This window comes from Chaetomium tenue, assembly GCF_020726465.1.
Source record: "Chaetomium tenue strain MPI-SDFR-AT-0079 chromosome Unknown F5144scaffold_2, whole genome shotgun sequence".
Lineage (NCBI taxonomy): Eukaryota > Fungi > Ascomycota > Sordariomycetes > Sordariales > Chaetomiaceae > Chaetomium > Chaetomium tenue.
In genome coordinates, this window is record NW_027117330.1 from 1393506 (window position 1) to 1415980 (window position 22475).

At 57.0% G+C, this 22475-nt stretch overlaps 7 protein-coding genes across 7 annotated transcripts; 6 read left to right on the top strand and 1 right to left on the bottom strand.

The window, feature by feature from the left end:
* Positions 1-205: 205 nt before the first annotated feature.
* F5144DRAFT_640510 (terpenoid cyclases/protein prenyltransferase alpha-alpha toroid) lies at positions 206-2642 on the bottom strand (the record flags this gene model as incomplete). Its single annotated transcript, XM_066792743.1, has 4 exons — positions 206-967; positions 1146-1502; positions 1631-1748; positions 1805-2642. 4 exons carry the CDS (start codon positions 2640-2642, stop codon positions 637-639), a joined length of 1644 nt encoding a protein of 547 aa, XP_066646128.1. The 3' UTR covers positions 206-636.
* A 2319-nt stretch (positions 2643-4961) lies between these two features.
* Positions 4962-5630, top strand: F5144DRAFT_560888 (uncharacterized protein). Its single transcript, XM_066788231.1, has one exon. The coding sequence runs from the start codon at positions 5045-5047 to the stop codon at positions 5357-5359; it is 315 nt and encodes a 104-aa protein (XP_066646129.1). The 5' UTR covers positions 4962-5044; the 3' UTR covers positions 5360-5630.
* Positions 5631-6287: 657 nt separating this feature from the next.
* F5144DRAFT_599261 (uncharacterized protein) lies at positions 6288-8823 on the top strand (the record flags this gene model as incomplete). The annotated part of the gene is made up of 2 exons (XM_066790996.1): positions 6288-8670; positions 8723-8823. 2 exons carry the CDS (start codon positions 6288-6290, stop codon positions 8821-8823), a joined length of 2484 nt encoding a protein of 827 aa, XP_066646130.1.
* Positions 8824-11540: 2717 nt separating this feature from the next.
* On the top strand, positions 11541-12681 carry F5144DRAFT_626727 (polyubiquitin; the record flags this gene model as incomplete). Its single annotated transcript, XM_066792274.1, has 2 exons — positions 11541-11684; positions 11786-12681. The coding sequence occupies exons 1-2, from the start codon at positions 11663-11665 to the stop codon at positions 12679-12681; spliced, it is 918 nt and encodes a 305-aa protein (XP_066646131.1). The 5' UTR covers positions 11541-11662.
* A 587-nt stretch (positions 12682-13268) lies between these two features.
* On the top strand, positions 13269-15891 carry F5144DRAFT_526236 (uncharacterized protein; the record flags this gene model as incomplete). The annotated part of the gene is made up of 2 exons (XM_066786827.1): positions 13269-14345; positions 14404-15891. The coding sequence occupies 2 exons, from the start codon at positions 13269-13271 to the stop codon at positions 15667-15669; spliced, it is 2343 nt and encodes a 780-aa protein (XP_066646132.1). The 3' UTR covers positions 15670-15891.
* Positions 15892-17201: 1310 nt separating this feature from the next.
* F5144DRAFT_101819 (uncharacterized protein) lies at positions 17202-20021 on the top strand. The gene is made up of 2 exons (XM_066782079.1): positions 17202-17576; positions 17636-20021. Exons 1-2 carry the CDS (start codon positions 17358-17360, stop codon positions 19784-19786), a joined length of 2370 nt encoding a protein of 789 aa, XP_066646133.1. The 5' UTR covers positions 17202-17357; the 3' UTR covers positions 19787-20021.
* A 1024-nt stretch (positions 20022-21045) lies between these two features.
* F5144DRAFT_560903 (Sucrase/ferredoxin-like-domain-containing protein) lies at positions 21046-22116 on the top strand. Its single transcript, XM_066788232.1, has one exon. It carries the CDS (start codon positions 21205-21207, stop codon positions 22012-22014), a length of 810 nt encoding a protein of 269 aa, XP_066646134.1. The 5' UTR covers positions 21046-21204; the 3' UTR covers positions 22015-22116.
* The last annotated feature ends 359 nt before the right edge of the window (positions 22117-22475 follow it).

Genomic DNA, 22475 nt, shown 5'->3' on the forward strand with positions numbered 1-22475 from the left:
AGGGATACACGCGGTGGAGTCGGCGCTGGCCGTTTCGATTTGGACCCAGATAGCCAGCTGCACCTGGGCCTTGGGAAATGGCCACCCGCCCGGTCACCGCCGTGGGCCGTTGTGTCAGATATTGGGAGTACTTTCTGTGCTACTTGACAGTGTTGGCCCAGGTGATCATGATACCAGGCGAAGGGGAAAACCCCATTCAAGTTGGATAAACGAGAGACGTAGTACGGTGGTATACGTACACATTCCTTGTTGGAGAGCTCAATTCAACCGCTGATGTTTTCAACGCTATCCCTAAAAGCCAGAGGCGCACCGCTCCAAACTGCACAGAGTGGTGTTTTCCTTTGGCCGTTATCGGAAAGCCCAAATAGCTTGATACACCATGACAGAAGCAGCATGACATATCCCAAACCCGGGCAGCCACATCGGCAGTAAGCATGACAAGGCAACCAGCAGTGTAATTTGGGTCTGCACTCTTTCCCCTTTTTGCAAAGACCGACATCTCCTCGTCTCCCGGCAGCCACTCGCCTAGAAAGAGAATGTGGGCGGAGAAAAGACAACACAGCAGCCAAACACACACGCCCCTGATCACGTTTTCTTTTTTTACGATCCAACGGCACCGATTTTGCTTTGTATTTGTCAGAACCCTGGCCGGTCCGTAAAGTAGTCCTGAATGGCGCGCACGCTCGGCTGCGGGATGGCGTAGACGGGATGGATGGGGCGCACGCGGTCCTTGTTGTCGAAGACCTGCAGGCCGTCGAGGTAGGGCAGGACCGCCCACACCGCCTCCCGGGGGTGGTCGGCCGCTTGCTTGCTGGGTGGTCTGGGTGGCTCATTGGGCCCGGCGGCAGCGGCAGCGGCGTCGTCGGGCTGCTGCGCGTCGGGCTCCTCGGGCGCGTCGAGCTCCCACTGGTGCTGGGCCGAGCTAAGGCCCGAGAGGACGTAGCAGGAGTGGTAGGCGTCTGACATTCTGGTTGGGGGGGGAAAGAGAGGAGAGGGGAGCGAGGTTAGTTTCGGGTGCGCATGACATGACACATGACTCGGCACGGGGATCGGCACGATGAGGAATGGACGGAGACGCGGGATCATGGGTAAGGGGCAAACGCGGGAAAAGGGGGGGCATGGTGAGAATGTCGACGTGGACTTACTTTCCGGGTTTGTCGCGCAGGCCGCCCCGTCTGGTCTGGTCTTGGCAGCAGCAGAGAATGTACCGGATCAGACCTTCTCGGCTGAATAGGCTCTCGTCTGCTGGCGGTAGACTGGTTTTGGTGGTGGTGCGAGTGGTTGCGGTGGCGGTGGCGGCCGGGTCGTCTGCGGCCACGGCCCCACCGCTGCTACTGCGGCCTATGTTGCTGTTGAGGCATGCTTCGATGAGTGGAAAGCATCCTCCGACCCAGTGACTGTAGCAGCCGTCGACCAGCTTGTTGGTGCGTCCGGAGAAGCCCCCCTCGGGTGCATACTGGCGTGACGACAGCCAGGCGATCAGCCGTGGAACGTCGAGATAGCTGTGGTTGCAGATTGATCGCCGTCAGTATGTCGTGCTCTCTTCGCCACACGTGGGCGGATGGATTTGTGGATGGATGAGGAATGTAGAATCACCGCTGCCCGCCGTCACCCGATGATGCGTACATACCTTGGGATGCTGCGGCCTGGGTGGTCGAGAAGTGCGAGGCAACCGAGTGCGCAGAAGGCGTATGCCCCGTGGGCCTCGGCGTTTGGCTGGCCTGATATGCCGCCTTCGAATGTTTGGCCTAGGTGGGTTAGCCGTAGTCTGGCGATGCGATCGACATGCACTTCCGCTGCTTACATCGTCGTACATAGTCGGCTACGCCGGTGAGGAGGTTGACACTACTGCTTCCTGTATATGCCGGGGACTCGGGTGCCAGATCCAGCGGGAGACGCAGCAGTGAGATGATGACCGCTGCGCAGTATGCCCCCCTTCCTCGGTGGTCAGCTTGGTCCTGCTCTTGTTTCCCTGGACAGACATACCTGATATCTTCCTCACCCCCGACGAAGACCTGAAATCCGCCATCTGGCTGCTTCAAGCTGCCGAGCCACTTCCACATCGCCTTCCGATCAACCACTTCATATGCCTCCTCACCCCCAACCAACGCAAGTGATAGGACCACAGCATAAGTCGTCGCTATGTGAGAGAGCTGCCTGCCACCACCGCCAAAACCCCCCGTGTCGTTCTGCATCGAGCGCGCAGTCTGAATGATCGAGTCCCGGTAAGATGTCACATCCTCTCCAAGCATGGTGAGCGCCGACAAACACCAGTACAGAAACCACGGCCTGCTGGCGTCGGCAGCCACGAAGCGAGCGGGAAGTTTTCCCAAGCACTGATGCAAGAACCGGACGTGTTTCGCCCTGTCGATACCGGGAACACCGTGTTCGTTGTACTTGAAATCTCCATCCTCCCCGGCCAGGAACGGAAGACAGACCTCGACGGTCTCATCCTGGACCGTAGAGGTGCCCGTGACGAGGGTGTCCCGTACGGGCGGGAGTTGTGTGAAAAGATCGGGAATCATGAAGCCCGGATGTATTTCGTCGAATGTTATTTCTTCGTCTATTTGTTCGATATCACCACTGCGGGTTGCCGGAGACGGTGATGAATCCGATGGTGGTCGCCGTTGTTGGGCTGCCATCTTTTTCCATGGGAAGGCAACGCCTTTTTGACGCATTTGACCCTTTGTTCCCAACCGGGCTGTCGAGTAGCCAATTCTTTCGAAGGGGATACGCCAAATCGGGAAACAATAGTTGTGATGACCTTACTCGTTAACATTATTCTGATGCCACAAATGGAAACTGGGCATGTTTGCGGCAATGGAGACGCTGTGATTGGGCCCGAGCGCCAAGACCTCGACCAAGTGAGGGGAGCTTTGAGAGTTGGAGTTGTTGCTGGATGAAAAAGCCCCCAAAAGCGGGCCGGCTTTTTTCTATAGCCCGACCTTCCATCCTGTGTAGGAAGGTACGTTCCTCGTTCATCATAAAGTGTGGGAGTGATTGCGCCATCACTCGCATCTACTTAGGTAGGTTCATGGCCAGGTTCAAAAGTGAATATCTTAGGTTCCCGAGAGGCTTTTCTCAATCGGAACTCCTACCCCGGGAGCCCGGGAACTTGCATTACAGAACCCCTTTAATCCCGGGTTCGGCGCCGGGCACAGCGTTCGGAACCAAGAAATCATCCGTCAAGGCACCGCTTCCACTTGATGGCGGCACCGGGCCCGGGCTTCTGGATTCGGCATGCCGATGTCCATGCGCCGGTTAGGTCAGCCACCGAGCCACCGTGGCCAATCCTCGTCCAGCTGCTCTCGCACCGGCTCGCGTCGAGTTTTCAAGTTGCGGACTCGGCACCCGCTCAGCCCTCGGTCCGGCCTCGCAACAAAGGGACCCGGACTCGGGACGCCAGTGTACACCTTGCCGGACACCATTGCTTTTACGTGAGCCAGTTATAAAACACCCTCCACATGGCTTGGGACATTTCCGAGCTTTGTCCAAGGTGATCCTCTCCCGTCTGCCGACCCTCCCGGCAGATCAGACAGATCTACGAAGCTGGATCGTACTATCCCTCCTCGGCGGCTAGCTGGCGGGGTTCTAAGACAGACTATGGCGCTCTGCAAGTACCTTTGCCCAGATTTGGGTAGCCGGTCCACGAAAAAAATTCGCCACTGAAAAGCCGATTGAAAACTCAGCTTTGCGGGGTGCACCGAAAGACTTGCTAAAGTTGAACTCGACCTCAGGTTCTTTGGTCGGGGCTCGCTGGCGGCACCGGGCCGGGCTGGGTTGCAGCAAGCCGCTGTGACCGGGCTGGTCAACAAAGACCTGGACTTGGACCGGGGCTGGTTGAGGCGAGGAGGCTCCGAGGCGGCAACCGCGGGTGCCGGATTCGTTCGGGAGCTTCCCCGGCCGAACAAACACGGGGGTCTGGCCGAATCTGTCCTGGGTGACAAGCCTCCTTTCACCCCCGCGCCTCACCCCATGTAAACAACCCGACACGTGCATCTCTAGCCAACCCGGGCCACGGATATTCCGCTGCCTTGAGCAGGAGCGCGCTGTTGCGCGGCAGCAAGAACGGCGCCTCTTCATGCCTATGCTATGTTTTGATGAAGTGCCCCTTCCTCGTTGCTTCTGCCCTCGACGTGTCTGCGGAGAAATCTTGTTTCTTTTGCTCGTCTTTGGGGATCCTGTTCGACAAACCTTCACGGCGTCCACTGGTGACCCCGGTTGTTGTTTACTGTGTCCTAACTGATCTCAACGGCCGGAGACGTGGATACGGCCTTGAGGGGTCCCCTGATATGGGAGCATGGCGGCATTGATAGTCGGTGGGGCCCTCAAGAGAGGCATGGAGGCATGTTGTTCGAGGCCCCTGGTGCATGCGGATAAGCCCCTTCAACACTAGTGTAGGCTGTTGTTTTTGCCCCAGTGGACTGATTGACGTGGACCATGTTCAGCGAGCCCGTCCTAGGCACTAGCCAGTCTACTGTTAGCTTGCATCAATTGCATCAACGAACCTGAAGATGGGTCTGACGGTCGATCTCCGAGAGAGTCGAGAGTTCTTCGTTCATCTCTAATACCTCAGGAACGATGGCTATGAGGATGAGGATGAGCCAAAACCAATTGGCCAATCCACGTGCCCCAATGTTTCAGCATTTCCGACTTCAGGGGAACTGGCCGTCCATGAGTCGGTTTTTTGAGGTTCGTCAGAAGCAGTGATCGAAAGTCCCACTTCGGGAGGGATCTGATAAGTGTGGAGAACCGTGGAGACACAAGGAGTAGACCAAGCAGATGCACAGTGGGAAAGACGATCTGGGCACCTGATTAATACTCCGAAACCAGCTCAACGAGCCGAGTGCAACCCAGGCCAACGGTGACAACGCATTCAGCCGCCAATGGGGGCTCGTAGCCCGAAGAATTGATTCGGTAGAAGCCGAGGTGCCATCGCACAGCAGGAAGACACTGACACTGTCTCTGTTAAACAAGACTGCCATGCTCCCATGGATGCTATGGAACGGAAGCCGTTGCATCTCCCCACGCAGGCACCACCACAATGCGTGTCGAGTCCAGGACATTTTATCTCGAAATTGCACATGGCTTAACTGTCCGCTTGCTTCTGTTGCTTTGGGGAGCAACGTGTCGGGCCGTGCTCTTGAAAGTCGATCTGCGCGACATCCAGTGGGCTCAGCTGCCCCACCAACAAAAAAACCCGGCTGGTGGTTCATATTTGTGGAGTTGGAAGTTCGACGGTTCGAGGTTCATCAATGCAAGATGTGCCTGGGGGCATCCCTTTGACGAGAACGAGGCGCTAGAGTGTAGTGTAAAAAAACAAACTACACTAGGACGCCAAAGGCACCACAGAACATGAAGCTCTGGCAGATAGATGTTGTGTAGTTGAGTTATCGAACAAAAAACCCATTCCTCGGGAGGGTTTGTGACCTAACGGCGATCGAATCAGTTCCATCCCTCTCAACCCGGAAACGCCAACAGGTGGCTGCTCGCACAATTATCTTGACACGCTCACCTTCTGGATCCGACCCGGCTTCGCGATCTGAGAGTCGGCACTGCGGCGGGCGGGGCTGGGAAACCTGGCAGGACTGGCAGGATGGAGAGGTCTCAGCACAGTGCGGCGCGGCGAGACTACGACGATCCCGCGCTGCGAGCTCGACCACTCGCGGCCTGGCTGGCCGGTAATGATTGGATAAAAGGACCCTGCACCCACCCACGGCAGGCGTGATCTGGGGCGGCAGGGTCCAATCAACGAGGGGGTTAGGACCAGGGTTTGGCTGCACTCTCACCGCCTCTTCTCAACCAGCAGGAGCGAGTGAGCTTCGTGGGAAGACAGCGGGACGACTGGGGCGGGGGACAGCGTTGCGCTCCACCAGCGCCCCGTCCAGCACTTCCAGTCCAGCGATCTTCCGCTCCGGGCCAAGCAAGGCGTTTTCTTACGCCCTCGCCAACGCCCGAAAGGGTTCCTCCCGCACGCTTTCCCCAGACTATCGCGCCGCCTCCTTTCCCTTTCCCACGAGCAACGCAGACGAAGGCGCCAGGACCCGTCCTCGGCGGAGTCGAGTTTCTCTTTTTGTCGACGACGCAACGCTGGGAAGAAGGCCCGGTACAACGAACCCCTCTTGACCGACTCGGCATCCCAAGAGAAAAAGAGCGGTGTCCATCCCCCTCGTCGTCCCCCTCGTCCCCCTCGTCGTCCAAGCCCGGCGCGACAATACTCCCGAATACTCTCCAATCCCCTTTTGACCGACTCGTCCTGTTGCGTTCCCTTCCTGGATCTGCCCAACATGACCTACGACTTCACCACCGCTGGGGGAGAAGCCGTACTGTTGGAACAGCTTGTGTTTGATAACAGCGACCGCTATTCATATCCCGTGGTGTCCTCGGCCGCCCCATCTCAAGATCTCTCCTCGACCGCCCTGACCACCATGCCGCAAGCGAACCGTCAGAGTCTGAGCCCGGTGACGAACTGGCTGCCCCTCGAGCTGGCTGGCACCGTGAGCGCGCCCATGTCGATCCACTCTCCTAACTCGGGCAGCGGGACGCCCTCATCCCCAGAAGACCTGAGCGCCCGTTCACCAGGACACCAGAGCAGCACTATGTCGAGCCCGCTCCAACAACAGCCGTCCCCTTATCAGACGACCGCTCACCCTCATCCCACGGGCCTCATGCCGGACTGGTCAATTCCTCTGCAGGCCCAGCAGCGGGCTGCTGATCTCTCTCAGTTCATCCAGGACCCTAGTCTGATGAACTTCAACCCTTATGCGTCCAACTTCCAGCCCTCCCCGATCGAATATCTTCCGGCGACCACACAAGCTACGCTCGAAGCCGGTCTCCAACTAGAACCGGCATTTATGCCGCCGATCGATCCCTCGTCTCGGGTGATGCAATGGGGGCCGAACTGGCAGGATTTCGATCAGTCACTCAACTTCCAGCATGACGGCCTTCCCCGCGTGAGGAGTCTTGGGAGCCATTCCCCGACAGGCACTTTCGAGGTCCTGTCATTGGGCTCGAGTAGCGACAATGGCTGGACGCCAGTGGAAATGTATCCCAACTGTGACACCTTTACTCAAACCCAGCATTCCCAGAGCCAGGCGATTTTCAACCCGAGCCAAACACTGCATTTGAGGACGAACTCGGATTCCTCGACGTCCGACGCTAACTCGCTTGAGTTCGGCTACGAAGAGGTTACTTTCCCCTACTCTCCCTTCTCGCCATCCTCCGACGGGTTCGTGGACCTCTCGAATAGCCACCGTAACTGCCTGCATGGAGAGCACCACCATCATGCGTCGACATCTCCAGAACTCATCAGCCCCACCACGGCTGTCGCGCCCTTGCCCATCAAGGCTGTGACGCCCACTCGGCCCGTGGTTGCCAACGGTTCCAGCGGTTCTGGGTCCACATCACCCCCGATAAGGCGGAATTCGGGGACGAGAAAGAGCCCGATTGCCAAGGCCACAAAGTCTGTCATTCGGAGGACATCGACAGGGAAGAAGGATGGCACCGGTGAGAAGAAGGTGGGCCGGAGGCGCGGGCCGTTGCTCCCCGAGCAGCGCAAGCAGGCTAGCGAGATCCGGAAACTCAGGGCGTGTCTCCGATGCAAATTCCTCAAGAAGACGTGCGACAAGGGCGAGCCTTGTGCTGGTTGCCAGCCTTCGCACGCTCGTTTGTGGCAGGTCCCTTGCACTCGTATCGATATCAAGGACATTGGCTATTTCATGAAGGATTGGAAGGCCGATTACGAGCGCCACCTGGGCCTCGGCATGTCTGTGTTCAACGTGAAAGGTTTCGCGCAGAAGGAGACGCTGATGTGGATCACGCACGGCTATGGTTTCTGTCTCCCGGTTCTGGTCCGTGAGGTGTACGTGGCGGACGAGAGCTGCTTCCAGGTCGACTGGGTTGAGTCGACTCTGCAAGACCAGGATCCCATCGATTACGAGATCCGCACCGAGCGCCTTGATGTTGGCCAGGAAGGCATCTCGATGGAGGCCCTCCACGAGTACCTCGACAAGCACATCGACGAGGGCTTTGAGAACTTCATCGACGACCATTTCGAGGGCACTCCTTTCATCACCGATATTTTCAAGACCGCCTATCGGTTTTACACGAAGGAGAGGCTTCCCGTTATCCGCAAGGCTCTCAAGCTCGTCGTGGCTTACAACCTCACCCTGCACATCACCATGGTTGAGCAACCGCAGACGGAAGAGCCGATGGAGGGCCAGATCGATGACGAAGACTCCAAGTACTACGGCAAGGTCGTTGCTCCTGTCATGATCAACTTCCAGATCAAGTGCGCCATGGCCGACATGTGGCGTGAGCTGCAGAAGGATATCCTCGAGGAGCTTTCGGCTCTCTACTCGAGCGTCTACAGCGGAGAGCGGCTGAAGAACTGGCCCACCATCTTCATGCTGGCTTCCATTCTGCTGGCTGTCTGGGAAGAGATCCAGTTCGACTGCCACTACCGTGTGCCCGACCCGGTCGCCGTCGACAAGTTCTGCAGCGACATGGAGACCGTTCCGGTCGGCGTCATCGTCGGCTTGTTCCACGCCATCTCCCAGAAACTGCCCGCCTTCACCGAGTGGGATACTCGGAGGCACGGCCAACTGCTTAACAACAACCCCGCCGTCTGCGAGGCCATGACCGAAGTGCGGCAGCACGTAATTAAGCATGGTAAGTTGCAACACCTCACGTTTCTTGAGTTCAGAGCTGACCCCCCGTGAAGAGGCATACCTGAGGACGCGTTCCGAATCCAAGTTTGACCGCTACGACTTCGACTCGTTATCAAACAAGCTGCTCTCGAAGCTTGTCATCCGGTCCAACTAAGCGAGCCCCTTTGCTTCTGCGATGTGCTGTCCCGCCACAGTACCCGTTGTCGTTGACGGTCTAAACACTATGTTTCAACCAACGAGGGCCATGATTTCTATTTAATCTCCGTTTCTTATGTTTTGCTTGATTTTGTCTGGTGCTGCTGAGCGACGGCGTTCTTGTCTTTCGTCTCGTATTATTTCTTTCCTCTTACTACTTGTTCTATTTTTCACTTGCCACGACTCTCGTTACTATCTTGTTTTTTTCATCTTCAGCACTCTCACTTTGGGCTGGTTAACCCACACGACGGGACCCACGCTACCACGGAAATGACTGACGTCCATGATGACGGGAAAGGCATTGAGTTATGACTAAAAGCACACAAATATTTTTACCACCTTGATGATTTGTTTAGAGAGCGCAAGCACATACACATTGCATTTTACGCAGCCTTGCACCTACACCCGGGAACCACAACAGAGCACCGACGATCCTGAATTCTATCCCTCGGAGGGATGGTGATCGAAGGAAGGGGGACAATAAGACACAGAAGGCGGGGAGCAATATTGAGGATGGATAGGCAAGACTTGGACGATTCTATTCAGTTCGCGATGCTTTGGCGATCATGAAGATGAAATGCACAGAGCATATAGAAAAAGACATGTTTTTGCGGTTTTTGGTTTACATGGGTTTCAATGTTGGTCTGAGATAATAATTGTCGCCCTGCGAGAGGTATGACTATGGACTGTGGTGTAGTATTGCTTGCTTGTCTGAGCGTTGGTGTCAACATGAGAGTTCGGTTGAGTTGGGGGTGTGAGCTGTGTGATATGGAGCGGTGGGCTGATGAGCGAAGAAGTCGAAGCCTGGACGAGTTGCCCTGAATTGACAGACTGTCTTGAGGAATGATGCATGCACCGTTCCTGTGTGAGAGTTCTGAATGGAGTGGTGTGTCCTGCTGCGTGGGTATAACGAGGTTGGTTGTCGATGCCCTCTAAGTACCTCACCGTGCGTAATTCGAATGGCGCTGTGGCCCGTCTAATTTCGTCTCGGCTGTTTCACTTCTTCTGAAAGATGACTGCATCTTCTCATTTTTCCAACACCCTGCAGACACAGTATGTAAATCCCAAGTTGGTGCAGAAGCTGTGGGTATAATCTCTCTCTCGGCTACCTGCATTCGTCCGGGCATTCCCGGGCCACGATACCACTTCCCGCCCCTCCATCATAAAAGACTTTTTTGGGGGTTGCGATACGCTGCCCCTTTTCTTGGGCTGATGTGAGGTGACGGGATTTGGGATTATTAAGCGCCCCCTAATAATCAAGAAATATCGACGCAATTATACACAATACTCACTCCATCCTCGCCGCACACTCGCAGTCCGGAGAGGGGTTAGAGGTGCGAATTGGGTTCGGGTGGGGCTAGTTAACGATCATGAAGACAGGGAGGCCCCCTTTCAGTTTTGTCTGAGTTGCGGAATCCACAACTTTGGTGTAATGTTGACCTCGCCCTCTTCTTATTTTTTATTGCCTCTTGAAAAGCTCCTTGTTGGAGCGTTGCGGGATGGTGGATTGATTGACAGGAACAAACGCCGAGGGGGGGTTAGCGATGGAGCACCTTGGCGAACGCGTGATGACGTCGATCAGATGACAGGTCCCTGCTGGGGTTCTTTCCTCCAGAATGGCGCGATTTGATCCATTTCGGGTCTAATGCATGAAGTACCTCGATAGGCTCAGTTACACCGCAACTTCACACTTCTTTACTCGACTTCGCGTTTCGAGATGCTCTGGGCGAGAATGCCTTCATGCCACTTGCCTCGGCCGTTTCGAGCAAGAGGTCTGCTGGGGAGAGTGGAGAGGGCCCGGGAGGTGAGGACGGTGCGAGGTGGAGTTATTCGTATCTATTCGGAGCAATGTCCGATAAGATGGAATAACGTATGCGGCGTTGGCTGGAAGGATAGATAGTGTACTTCGTCCCGTACGATAATGCAGCAGCTAGTGTAGGACGGAAAGTTGGGAGCGGGAATCGCGGTCTGAAACCTGCTTGCCCGATCGCAACGGGAATTGACGGGGCAAAGAACGGCCTTGCTTGGCCTGGCCTCCGTGTTAGGTGGCCGTCTCGGGAGCCAACAGACTGCAAGTGGTCGGTTGGAGATCGTTAATGCATCCTGCTATTCTGATCAAAAGCAATACGTCTTTTGGCCACAACTTGAAGGTGCCACATCTCAACGGGCTGGCCGGTGTTTGCGCGCGCAACATTCGCTTGCCGACCACGTCACCGGCCTCGCCGGGCCCATCAGAAAATGCGGGGGCGGAGCTGAGGCCGTTGGTGCCAGGACCGGGGTGGTTGGTTGTATTGTTGGGCGGAAGAGAGGTTGTCCTGTTCAACCCAGGAATGCGTTTTGGCAGCAGCGCCCAACGGCTACACAATTAACATAAACGACTTTTTCAAGAGGAGGACTAGAAGGCTGACGAATTCTTTGACTATCGGAGCAAACATCTGCCTGCTGATTCAGCACATGTGCAGTTGTGTGCTGTGGCAACAAAGACCGAAGGGGCAAGGCTGTCCCATTGTGCACCCGCCTGGCTGGCCTGTTCTGGTGACTTCGCTCCACTTCTCTGCCTCCGCATTGACCATTTTGTGGCTGTTGCGCCTTCCTGACGCATTCACAGCCCCGCTTCCCGGCGGCAGCCTGCCATAGTCGACTGTGCTTGCCCGATAGTATTTAACCATCCCCAGCTCCCTTCTGCCACCCAGATCCTTCTCTTCCCCAAAACATCATCGACTTCCTTTGATCCGCAACCAAGGACATCCATCTGCTCACACAAACACTACTCGAGACCAACAAGAATACCTGCAAACATGCAGATCTTCGTCAAGACTTGTAAGTTACACTCCTCGTCAGCGGGCGCGGTCGGCTGTCATCGCGAGGCACCGTCGGGCCCCTCTTCCCCGCACTCGACTTGTTGCTGACTCCAAACTTAGTGACTGGCAAGACCATCACCCTTGAGGTGGAGTCCTCCGATACCATCGACAATGTTAAGTCGAAGATTCAAGACAAGGAGGGTATCCCGCCCGACCAGCAGCGCCTGATTTTCGCGGGCAAGCAGCTGGAGGATGGCCGCACCCTCTCGGACTACAACATCCAAAAGGAATCGACCCTCCACCTCGTCCTCCGTCTTCGTGGCGGTATGCAAATCTTCGTCAAGACTCTGACCGGCAAGACCATCACCCTGGAGGTGGAATCATCGGATACTATCGACAATGTTAAGTCGAAGATCCAGGATAAGGAGGGCATCCCTCCTGACCAGCAGCGCCTGATTTTCGCTGGCAAGCAACTCGAGGATGGTCGCACTCTTTCGGATTACAACATTCAGAAGGAGAGCACCCTGCACCTTGTCCTGCGCCTGCGCGGTGGTATGCAGATCTTCGTCAAGACTCTGACGGGAAAGACCATCACATTGGAGGTTGAGTCATCGGACACGATCGACAATGTGAAGTCGAAGATCCAGGACAAGGAGGGTATCCCGCCTGATCAGCAGCGTCTCATTTTCGCCGGCAAGCAGTTGGAGGATGGTCGGACTTTGTCCGATTACAACATCCAGAAGGAGAGCACCCTCCATTTGGTACTCCGGCTCCGTGGTGGTATGCAGATCTTCGTCAAGACCCTCACCGGGAAGACGATTACGCTGGAGGTGGAATCTTCGGATACGATCGACAACGTGAAGTCGAAGATTCAGGACAAGGAAGGCATTCCCCCAGACCAGCAGCGTCTCATTTTCGCTGGAAAGCAGTTGGAGGATGGCAGGACACTGTCTGACTACAACATCCAGAAGGAGAGCACTCTCCACTTGGTGTTGCGTCTCCGTGGTGGCCAGTGAGCGGTCCGAGATCCTGGGAATGAGGACGTGGGGGACATGACGGTGTTTTAGCGGTTTTGGGACGGCCAGCAATCAGCGACCAGAGAAACCTCGCCCTAATAGCAAGCATGATGACACGGTACCATTGAGATACCATTCACGAATTTACTCGATTTGAGTCTAACTGAAGTTTGCGCTTTTGATGTGACGATGATGAAATGATGCGTTTGTTGGTAATGTGTTGCGGGGCATTCCGAAAGCGGAATGCATGGCACTCATGCATGGTCGGTTAGGTAGGTTATTTTCGGTGGCAAGCGACCCGACCTCACCAGCAGGGGAAGCAAGTCATCTTAACTTGAACTGTAAATTTTTTTTAGTGATGCAAACAGTGACGGCAAGCACGCCTAACTCATGATGCAGCTTGCTGCAAGAAACGGCAAGCTTCGAGAAGCAGAGCCTTTATTGCCTCCATGACCCCTCCTCCAAAATCTTTGCCACACAGTCACTCTTCCTCGTACTTTCAGCACTTCACTTCTCGCCAACAACTTGCGACCCGAGCCGCGCACCCTTTGGGCCCGACTTGACGGCGCAGTTGCAGTCCTGCTGCTATGCCGCCGTACGATTACCATCTCAAGCTCGAGCTGTACGCGACGCCCGACCCGACCGCGATCGCGACCGCACCCCCACCAGGAAAGCAAGTCGGCCGCAGCAGCAGCAACAACAAGGCTGCCACACCCGATCACGATATCTGGATTTCCGCTCCAGGCGCAAGCATCTTTGACGAGCTCCCCTCCCACCCACGACCCCAACCCCGACGAGAGCAACCCGCGCAACCGATCCCCCCGCGTTGGCGGCAGTGGGACCTCAACCTCGACAGCCCCTACACGAGCGACAACGCCCACGGCGACGGCGAGCACACAAGTAGCAGCCACCGAACGGGAACGTACGAAAGCACGGTTGCTCCGCCGGTGAACTCGAGGGTCATCGACTGCGGCGCGCGCCGCGGTGGTGCCGCCAGACCATACGGCACAGCTCCCCCCGAGAGCCCACGACCGTTCCGCCACCGATACGACGAGGCCACGCCCAAAGCCGAGGACGGGATTGGCCCGCATACGGCTGTTCGGGACTGGCGGTTTGGACGGGTCCGCGTTGAGAGCTTCGATCTTGCTCCTACTACAGAGAACGGAGATATCGGGATGGCGGGGAACAAGCAAGAGGGGGGTGAGGCGGTCACGCCGGCCACAGCAACGCCGGCTGCGAGCTTGGGGCCGAATCTCGGTGGTATGGGCCTGTCGACTAAGGCGAGGTATGCCCCACTAGAGACCAAGAACACCGAGGTGGGGTGGGGGGTTGTCCACCTTTACCGGGAGGGTGATGAGCCGGGTGTGATGGGAGGAGCTCAGGAGACACATTACGGGCCAGCAGAGGGGAACAGCAAGGGGCAGGACAGTTCCGGAGGCGATGACGAAGGTACAGTTCTGTGCATCCCCGCTGTTCCCAGCTACATGTCGCCCAGCGACTTTCTGGGGTTCATTGGGGAGAAGTGGAGGGGATATGTCAGCCATTACCGGATGATCATGACCGGCAGGGTAAACCGATATATGGTTTTGATGAAGTTTCGGGACAGCTGGAAAGCCCAGGAGTGGCGGAAGCAGTTTGACGGGAAGCCGTTTGATAGCGTGGAAGTGAGTTACCCACCAGCTTCTCTAACCCCGAGGGGCAGATTTACTGACGGCGGAGTAGACCGAAATCTGCCATGTCACTTTCATCAAGTCGATCATAGTCGAGACAGCGAACGAGACCAGCAGTCAAAGGAAACATTCCGAGGGGAACAACGACCGCTTCTCACCTACCTCCCCACTGGCCAATTCCCTCAAACCGTTCCCACCGCCGACTCCGAACCTCATCGAGCTCCCGACCTGCACGGTGTGCCTCGAGCGCATGGACGACACTTCCGGTCTTATGACCACTCTCTGCCAACACGTATTCCACTGCACATGCCTGCAAACCTGGAAAGGTTCGGGATGCCCTGTCTGCCGGGCGACGAACCCCAAACCCACCGAGGAGTATGATTCCGACAACCCGTACTCACAGCCGTTCGGTTCGGGCGTCTCCAACATCTGCAACAACTGCAACTGCACCGATGACCTGTGGATCTGTCTAATCTGTGGAAACGTCGGCTGCGGGCGCTACAACGGCGGCCACGCCAAAGAGCACTGGAAGACGACGGCGCACAGCTTCAGCCTCGAGCTCCAGACCCAGCACGTCTGGGACTACGCAGGCGACATGTGGGTGCACCGGCTGATCCGCGATAAGGGCGACGGGAAGGTGGTCGAGCTGCCACGCAACACCACCAACGATCGGCACTCCAGGGCGGCCGCGGCAGCACCCGGCGGAGGCGGCCCGGCGGCCCAGGAAGACGTCGTCCCGCGCGCCAAGCTCGACAGCATCGGCATGGAGTACACCCACCTCCTCACCAGCCAGCTCGAGAGCCAGCGCGTCTACTTCGAGGAGATGGTCAACAAGGCAGCAGACAAGGCCGCCAAGGCATCTGCCGCAGCCGAATCAGCATCAAACCAGGCGACCGAGGCGCTGAAGCAGCTCTCCGTGCTGCGCGACGAGCACCGCGTGCTCAAAAACGAGACGGTGCCCGCGCTGGAGAAGGAGCTCGCCAAGGAAAAGGCACGCGCGACCAAGTCGGCCGAGCTGGCGCGGAGCTTGGGCAAGGCGCTGCAGGAGGAGAAGGAGGTCAGCGCGGGGCTGATGACGCGCATCGAGCATGTCAAGGGCGAGGCCGAGGGCACGGGGAGGCTGGTCGAGCAGCTGCGGGCGGAGAACGAGGAGCTCAAGGAGATGAATCGCGATTTGACCATGTTTATTAGTGGGCAGGAGAAGCTGCGGGAGATGGAGAGGGAGGGGAGGGTGGGGCAGGGTGAGTTGGAGGATGGCACGGTGGGTGTTGCGGAGGGGAGTGGGGGGAAGAGGAAGGGGAAGGGGAGGAAGAAGTGAGGTTGTTGTTGTTTGGGGTTTGGGGTTTGTGGTTCGTTCTGCTGGATGTGCGATGGGTTTTGTGTGTTGAGTATCGTACGAGTATAATATGGAGGGTCGCCGAGAAGCTTGTTGTAGACCGGGGGGCTACAATGCATTGGGAGACCATGCTTCAACCAAATATTTTATCAAGAGCGCTCACATCAATGTAACAAAACTTGATTTCTTCGTTTTCACCTTCCTTCACCTAACCTTTTCTAACCCTTTTGTCGACGAATATGAATATACACCGCTGCCCCCCGCGCAACACCCTTCAGCCAGCGAGCTTGCCGATCAACAGTCACATGCAAAAGCGCATGGGTGTGAGCTTGGATGCTGGTGGGGAACATCTGCCCTGTCAAGGCTTGGCAAGACCGGGCCGGCCACGGTGACACCGAGCGCCGGGACCGAGGGGGCACTTTTGAATTTTTGAATTTTTGAAGGAACGGGATTCCCGGGCGAAGAGGAAAAACTGCTATGTACCTAGTGTGGCGAGGAGCGCACCGTTTCGGGTTCTCGAGCAACAGTAGGTGACGGAACCCAAGAGTATCTTCTGCGGGCTTACTGTGTCAATTCTCAGTGTCGTCGGTCGAGACCCATCGATATGGAGTTGCCAGCGGGGGAACGCTATCGGATCAATAAATCGCTATCTCGCTAATTGGTATCTATCTCCAGTGGAGGGCGGAGCGAAGCGAGTGGAGGGGTTGAGAAACCTACACGGTGCCGTCAGCAACTGATGCGACGGTATCGTATGTACGTCGAAGAATTTCTTCTCGACGTGCCTTTCCCCCATCAATATCATTTAGATGGCGAATTGTTGAGAATTCTGCATCACGCCTTTCCGGTTCTGGTTGGCGTTAGTTACACGCAGCTGCATTTGCCGCATCCTGCCTTGTTGCTAGAACGCGCGAATGCGGGTGTCAACCGCTTGAGAGGGGGGCCTTCAGCTGTTTCTGGCCACTGGCCCCCTCGCCAGCCAATGGACCCTGGGGGCGCTTTCTGGGGGTGGCACCGTTCTGCGCCAGAACGCCCACCGAGACGCCCGGGCCAACGGCTCAGGAGGGAGCTTGGGTGCAGAGTGGGGATGACATCGTTGGGACCCACATATTTTTGGTTCTTGGCCGGCACCTGGGCCGAATTTGTTCTGTCGCATTCACATTCCTGTCGCCTCCTGCTCGGCCATTCCAGCCTTTCCTCACTTCATCCAACCCGTGTCGCTATTGCTTTGGCCTTCCTTTCGCTTGACACTCCCAATACGCCAATTCAAACGAGTTAATATCAATATCTTGGTCTTATCTTTCACCTCAATGTTCGCAGACCGTTGCGAGAGACTTGCCCCACTAATTGCGAATATCTAAAGCTGCTTTGCGCGTGACAGTCTCGTCTTGGCGTCGTTGCCTCAGCTTCAACCCGTACCAACTTCGACGGTCAACCTGATCGCGACATAACCTCAATCACGCTACATCTACCTTCTCACTTGGATGACACGATATCGAGTATCACGGTAGCACACGAAAACCGGGCCGCTTTGAGCCACGAATTCCTGATTACGATTTACGATTGACGCTCTACGCCTTTCCGCTCCATTAACATAAAGAACGTGACACAGAGGCAGAGCCCGACACGCCACTCTGCCATTGAGCTCTGCACCCACCTCCCACACCGTCGCCATGTCTTCTGAGGCGCCGAGAGGGGCCCAGCAGGGCGCTACAAAGGAAGCTGCCCCCCCAAAGGAACTCTACCCCATGAGCAACTGGAAATATGATGGGTTCTTGTGGATTATGTCTGTGCTGGCAGACTTGTTCTTCCGCGAGGTCCACCCCCGCGGTGCTTGGAAGGTCCCTCGACACGGCCCAGTGCTCTTCGTGGCGGCCCCCCACGCCAACCAGGTAGGCAGCTCCCTCTCTTTCCACCATAGCTATAGACTAACCATGTCTTTGTGCTGCAGTTCGTCGATGCCCTTATCCTCCAACGAACGTTGAAGATCGAAGCGAAACGCCGCGTCTCCCTACTCATCGCACAGAAGTCGGTGCACGGTTTTATTGGATGGGCATCTCGTCAAGTTGGCTCCGTTCCTGTCGGTCGGGCACAAGACTCGGCGAAACCCGGGCAAGGAACCATTTACCTCCCTGATCCTATCAATGATCCCACCCTTGTTCGCGGCATTGGCACAAACTTCGAAAAGGAAGCCGAGGTTGGCGGCATGCTCTTCCTCCCATCCGCGAAGGGCCAGAGCGGGGCGAGCGTTGACGTTGCGGCCATTCTCGGCCCCGAGGAGATACGCATCAAGCGTGCCTTCAAGGGCAAGCTTGCCCTGACCCAGCTCACCGCGCGAGACGACATCGATGACAACGGCAACCTTACGAGCGTCGATATTGACGGCCCGAAGCCGGGCTACCAAGGAACGAAGTACAAGCTGGCCCCGCACATCGATCAGTCCAAGGTCTACCAGGCCGTGTTTGACCGTCTCAAGTCGGGCGGGTGCGTCGGCATCTTCCCCGAGGGTGGTAGCCACGACCGCACTGAGCTGCTCCCACTCAAGGCGGGCGTGGCCATTATGGCCTTGGGAACCCTTGCTGAATCCCCCGACTGCGGCCTCAGGATTGTGCCCGTTGGCATGAACTACTTCCACGCCCACAAGTTTCGTTCGAGGGCCGTCGTCGAATTCGGTCCTCCTTTCGAAGTCCCTGCCAAGCTTGTGGACATGTACAGGAATAACAGGAGGCGAGACGCGATCGGGCAGCTTTTGGACATGGTTCACTCTGGCTTGGGTGCTGTTACCGTCTCAACGCCTGATTACGATACCCTGATGGTGATCCAGGCGGCGCGGAGGCTGTATAACCCTACTGGCAAGAAGCTACCGTTACCCGTAGTTGTGGAGCTGAACCGCCGGTTGGCTTTGGGCTATGAAAAGTACAAGGACGACCCGCGCATCATCAAGCTCAAAGAGTCGGTTGCCGAGTACAACAGGCAGCTTCGGTACCTGAACATCCGCGACCACCAAGTCGAATACGGGAAAATGTCGTGGCCCATCGTCGTTTTTACCTTCTTCTACCGGTTGATCAAGCTCATCATTCTCTCGGCGGGGGTGCTTCCGGGTCTCCTCCTATTCGCGCCCATATTCATAGCGACAAAGTACATTAGCCACCAAAAGGCTAAAACCGCGCTTGCCGGTTCTTCGGTCAAGATTCAAGGCAAGGACGTTATCGCGACATGGAAACTCCTGGTGTCGTTGGCTCTCGCGCCGATCCTCTACGCTTTTTACATCTTCACGACCATGTACCTGGTCCACGTGGATCGGCTTAGCGGCTATGTCCCCGACTGGGTATCGCTCTGGACCGTGTTCTTTGCAGGTTGGATCATCTTCCCTTCCATCACTTTTGCGGCGCTGCGCTTCGGTGAGGTCGGTATGGACATTCTCAAGTCGCTCAGGCCGCTGGCCCTCTGCATAAACCCGTCGTCCAACTACAGCATCAACCAACTCCGCGAGCGCCGCGCCGAGCTCAGCGCGCAGGTCACAGACATCATCAACCAGATCGGCCCGGAGATGTTCCCCGACTTTGAGCACACGCGGTTGGTCTTTGATGCCTACAAGCGGGGCGCCTCGGCCGACGTTAGCAACGCGTTCATCAACAACACGGGTTCGGCGCCCAGCTCCCCGGCCCACTCCCGCAGCCAGAGCGGCGCGTCGTCACCGGGCCCCGGCAGCCCCGCCATTTCGCGGCGCAGCACGACACAGTCGAGCCGGGCGATCCCGCGCAACGAATCATTCAGCAACATCGGCCAAGCGCCCATCTTCGCCACACGCCCGCCCAGCCGCAACCGGAGCCGGAGCAGCAGCGCTGGTGGTGGGCTGGGGTCGGCTGGATTCTCCGTCAGCGGATTCACCACGCTGGACAGCAAGGAGGGCTTCGACCAGGCGAACCGCAAGATTCGGCAGGCGATGCGGGAGCGTGGCGAGCTGAGGCGGCGGCAGAGCGAGAAGAGGCGGATGTCGCTCGCCGACGGGGATGGATTCAGCAGCGACGAAGGGGAAAGCGTGGAGAGCGTGTCGGGGTCGGTGCTGCTCGAGTACGAGGAGGCGAGGAAGGTAAAATAGAATTTGCCGGCTCGCTTGCTCCTGGGGTATTGAACCCCCCCGGGCTGGTTGGTTGTCTTTCCGGACTCCTTGATGGGACGATGGGGATCGTGTAATAATCGAGGTTTCGTTGTTGTTTTCTGGGCTAAAATATGGGGAGCGTTGATATCATTTCGTATTATCGTCAAGGGCGGCTGGTTCTTTTTTCTTCTTTTTTCATACACAAAACGGGGCTCAGACGAGCGGGGTGACTGATGATGGGTTTTACTGGGCCTGTTGGGTCTGGGCCTGAAACGTCTTAGATAGAATTGGCCTGGGGATGAGAGACATGCAGTGTTTACAGATCACGTAGGTAGTAAAGAAACTGGGCATTGTTCCCACGATTAATTACCGTATGGATACACGAATACACTAACTACATGCCGTGTCTTGGAAAGGGTTGCTTGCCCTTGCTTGTCTGATGATCTGATAAGCGGTTCGCCAAGTTAAGTTATCTAAGATCATGGGTGGAGGCCAACCCCCATCGGGTCTTCCACCTCAGCTTTTGCGCATCATCACGCAATGCCCGCGCAAAGCCACTGTCATTTCCGCTGCCGTCGACCGAATGGGCAGGTGCGGTGAGACAAAGCGATGTGGGATTCTCGCTCGGCGTTACGAGGCGTCTGATTGTATTTGCTTGGAGATCAAACAATGATTTGGCGGGGGCCAACGTGAGAGAAGATTGCTCGGACGCAATCATCCTGCCGTTCTCCACATTAGTCCGTTACCTCCGACAAAAAAGACCGAATAGGACAAGGCTTCGGTCATTTCTTCGTTTATTAGTTGTAGGCCCATCGTCCCATCCCCGTCAGCGGGATCGGGTACCGGTGCTGGAGCTTCAGGAAGCTAGGTTTTTTGTACCTGACCGCGTAAAATCCCAAGTTGTACATACCTAGCTCCCGGTAGTCCACCAAACTAACGACCGAAATCCAACAAAATGGCCGGCGCATTGAAATCGCTCATCAACAGCGCCAAGGCGTTCGCGATCGGCGACTCGGGCAGCAAGGCCTCGATACACGACCTGTTCCCCAAGGTCGACAAGGCCGTCGACGGCGAGGACTGCGACCACGACTGCTCCAGCTGTTCGATACAGTACCCGAAGGGGTTCAAGGTGGAGGAGAACGATGACCTGTACGGGTTCGTCAAGGGGTGGAGCACACACCTCCTGGTGGCAACGGGCAAGACGGACTGGGTGCGCGATGTCGCCGACGAGAAGGGCAGCATCATGCAGGCGATTGACGCCGCAAAGGGGCCCACGAACGGGGTATGTTTGCGGTGGTTGTCCCGCCCTTACCTTTCCCCCCTCCTCTCTATCCTCCCTCTCCTTATTCCCCTACGTCGCCCGTACCTACCTACCGTGATCAGCTAGGTACTAACAAGCGCTCCCTAAACAGCGGCTCATGCTCTCCGCCTCCAACATCCCCACCCCCCACCACACGACCTCCTACTCGGAGCCGACGAGCGTGCTCCTCCTCCCCGCCTTCACCATCATCGAGAACGTCACCCCGGCCACCGTCCCCGCCCTCCTCACCTCCATCATCTCGCACGCGCCCACCACCACCACCCCCCTCACCCCCTTCGCCCTCCCACGCTCCCTCCCAGCCCCCCTCCCCGAAGGCACCCCGGCCGCAATCAAGGACCTGACGACGCGCGCGTGCCCGCACCGCGCGCTCATCCTGCTGTGCAGCCAAAAGACGCGCGATGTGCGCTGCGGCCAGTCCGCGCCGCTGCTGCGGAGGGAGTTTCAAAGACATCTGCAGCCGTTGGGGTTGTATCGGGATCTGGATGACGAGCGGCCGGGGGGGGTGGGGATTTATTTTATTAGCCATGTGGGCGGGCATAAGTATAGTGCGAATGTGATGGTTTATCGGAGGGGGGAGAAGCCTGCGCAAGGGGTAGAGGTAGGGGCGGAGGGAGAGGGGAGGGAGGGGGAGGGGCAGAAGGAAGATGGGGGGAAGGAGAGTGGTGACAAAGAGGGAGAGGGGGCGGAACAAACAGCCGAAAAGGGGACGGAGGAAAAGGGGGAGGGGGAGGAGAACGTGCTGGCGGAGGGGGATGTCGGAGCGGCGCAGTGCATCTGGCTTGCAAGGGTGCGGCCGGAGGATTGTGAGGGCATCGTCAAGTTTACGGTGCTGCAGGGGAAAGTGGTCAAGCCGGAGAGCCAGCTACGGGGCGGGTTTGACCGGGGCAAGGGGTTGATGAGTTGGTGATGGGCAATGCTGCAGGAGTCAGCGGCTACCCAGGCGAGGATCAACAGTACATGCAGACACAGTAAGCAGAATTGCCCAAAAAAAAAGTGCGCAACCTCAAAATGTTTCTGTTTCTGTTTGTGTGATGTGATGTGTGTACAAAAACGGCCAAGCTTCTCCAATTCTTGACCGCTTAACGGCGGGCTGTCAACACGATGCGGGGAAGTGGGGGGTGCTGCGGGGCACGTCCGACCCTAGCGGCCCGCGCGATTGCCAGGGAAGCCAGTGGGTTGCGGGCGAAGTGCGTGCAGGTTGCTCAGCAACGGCCCCTTGTAAACAACCCGCAGGGTCTAATCCAGGCCAACACGCCCAACTTGGAACATCCCTACTTGCCACCGTTCGTTCCAGCAGTACCTGTCAAGAAAGTCACGCATCCCATTCCAACGGGACGACCTCTGGTCCTTGGGTCAGCCAGTGGACTT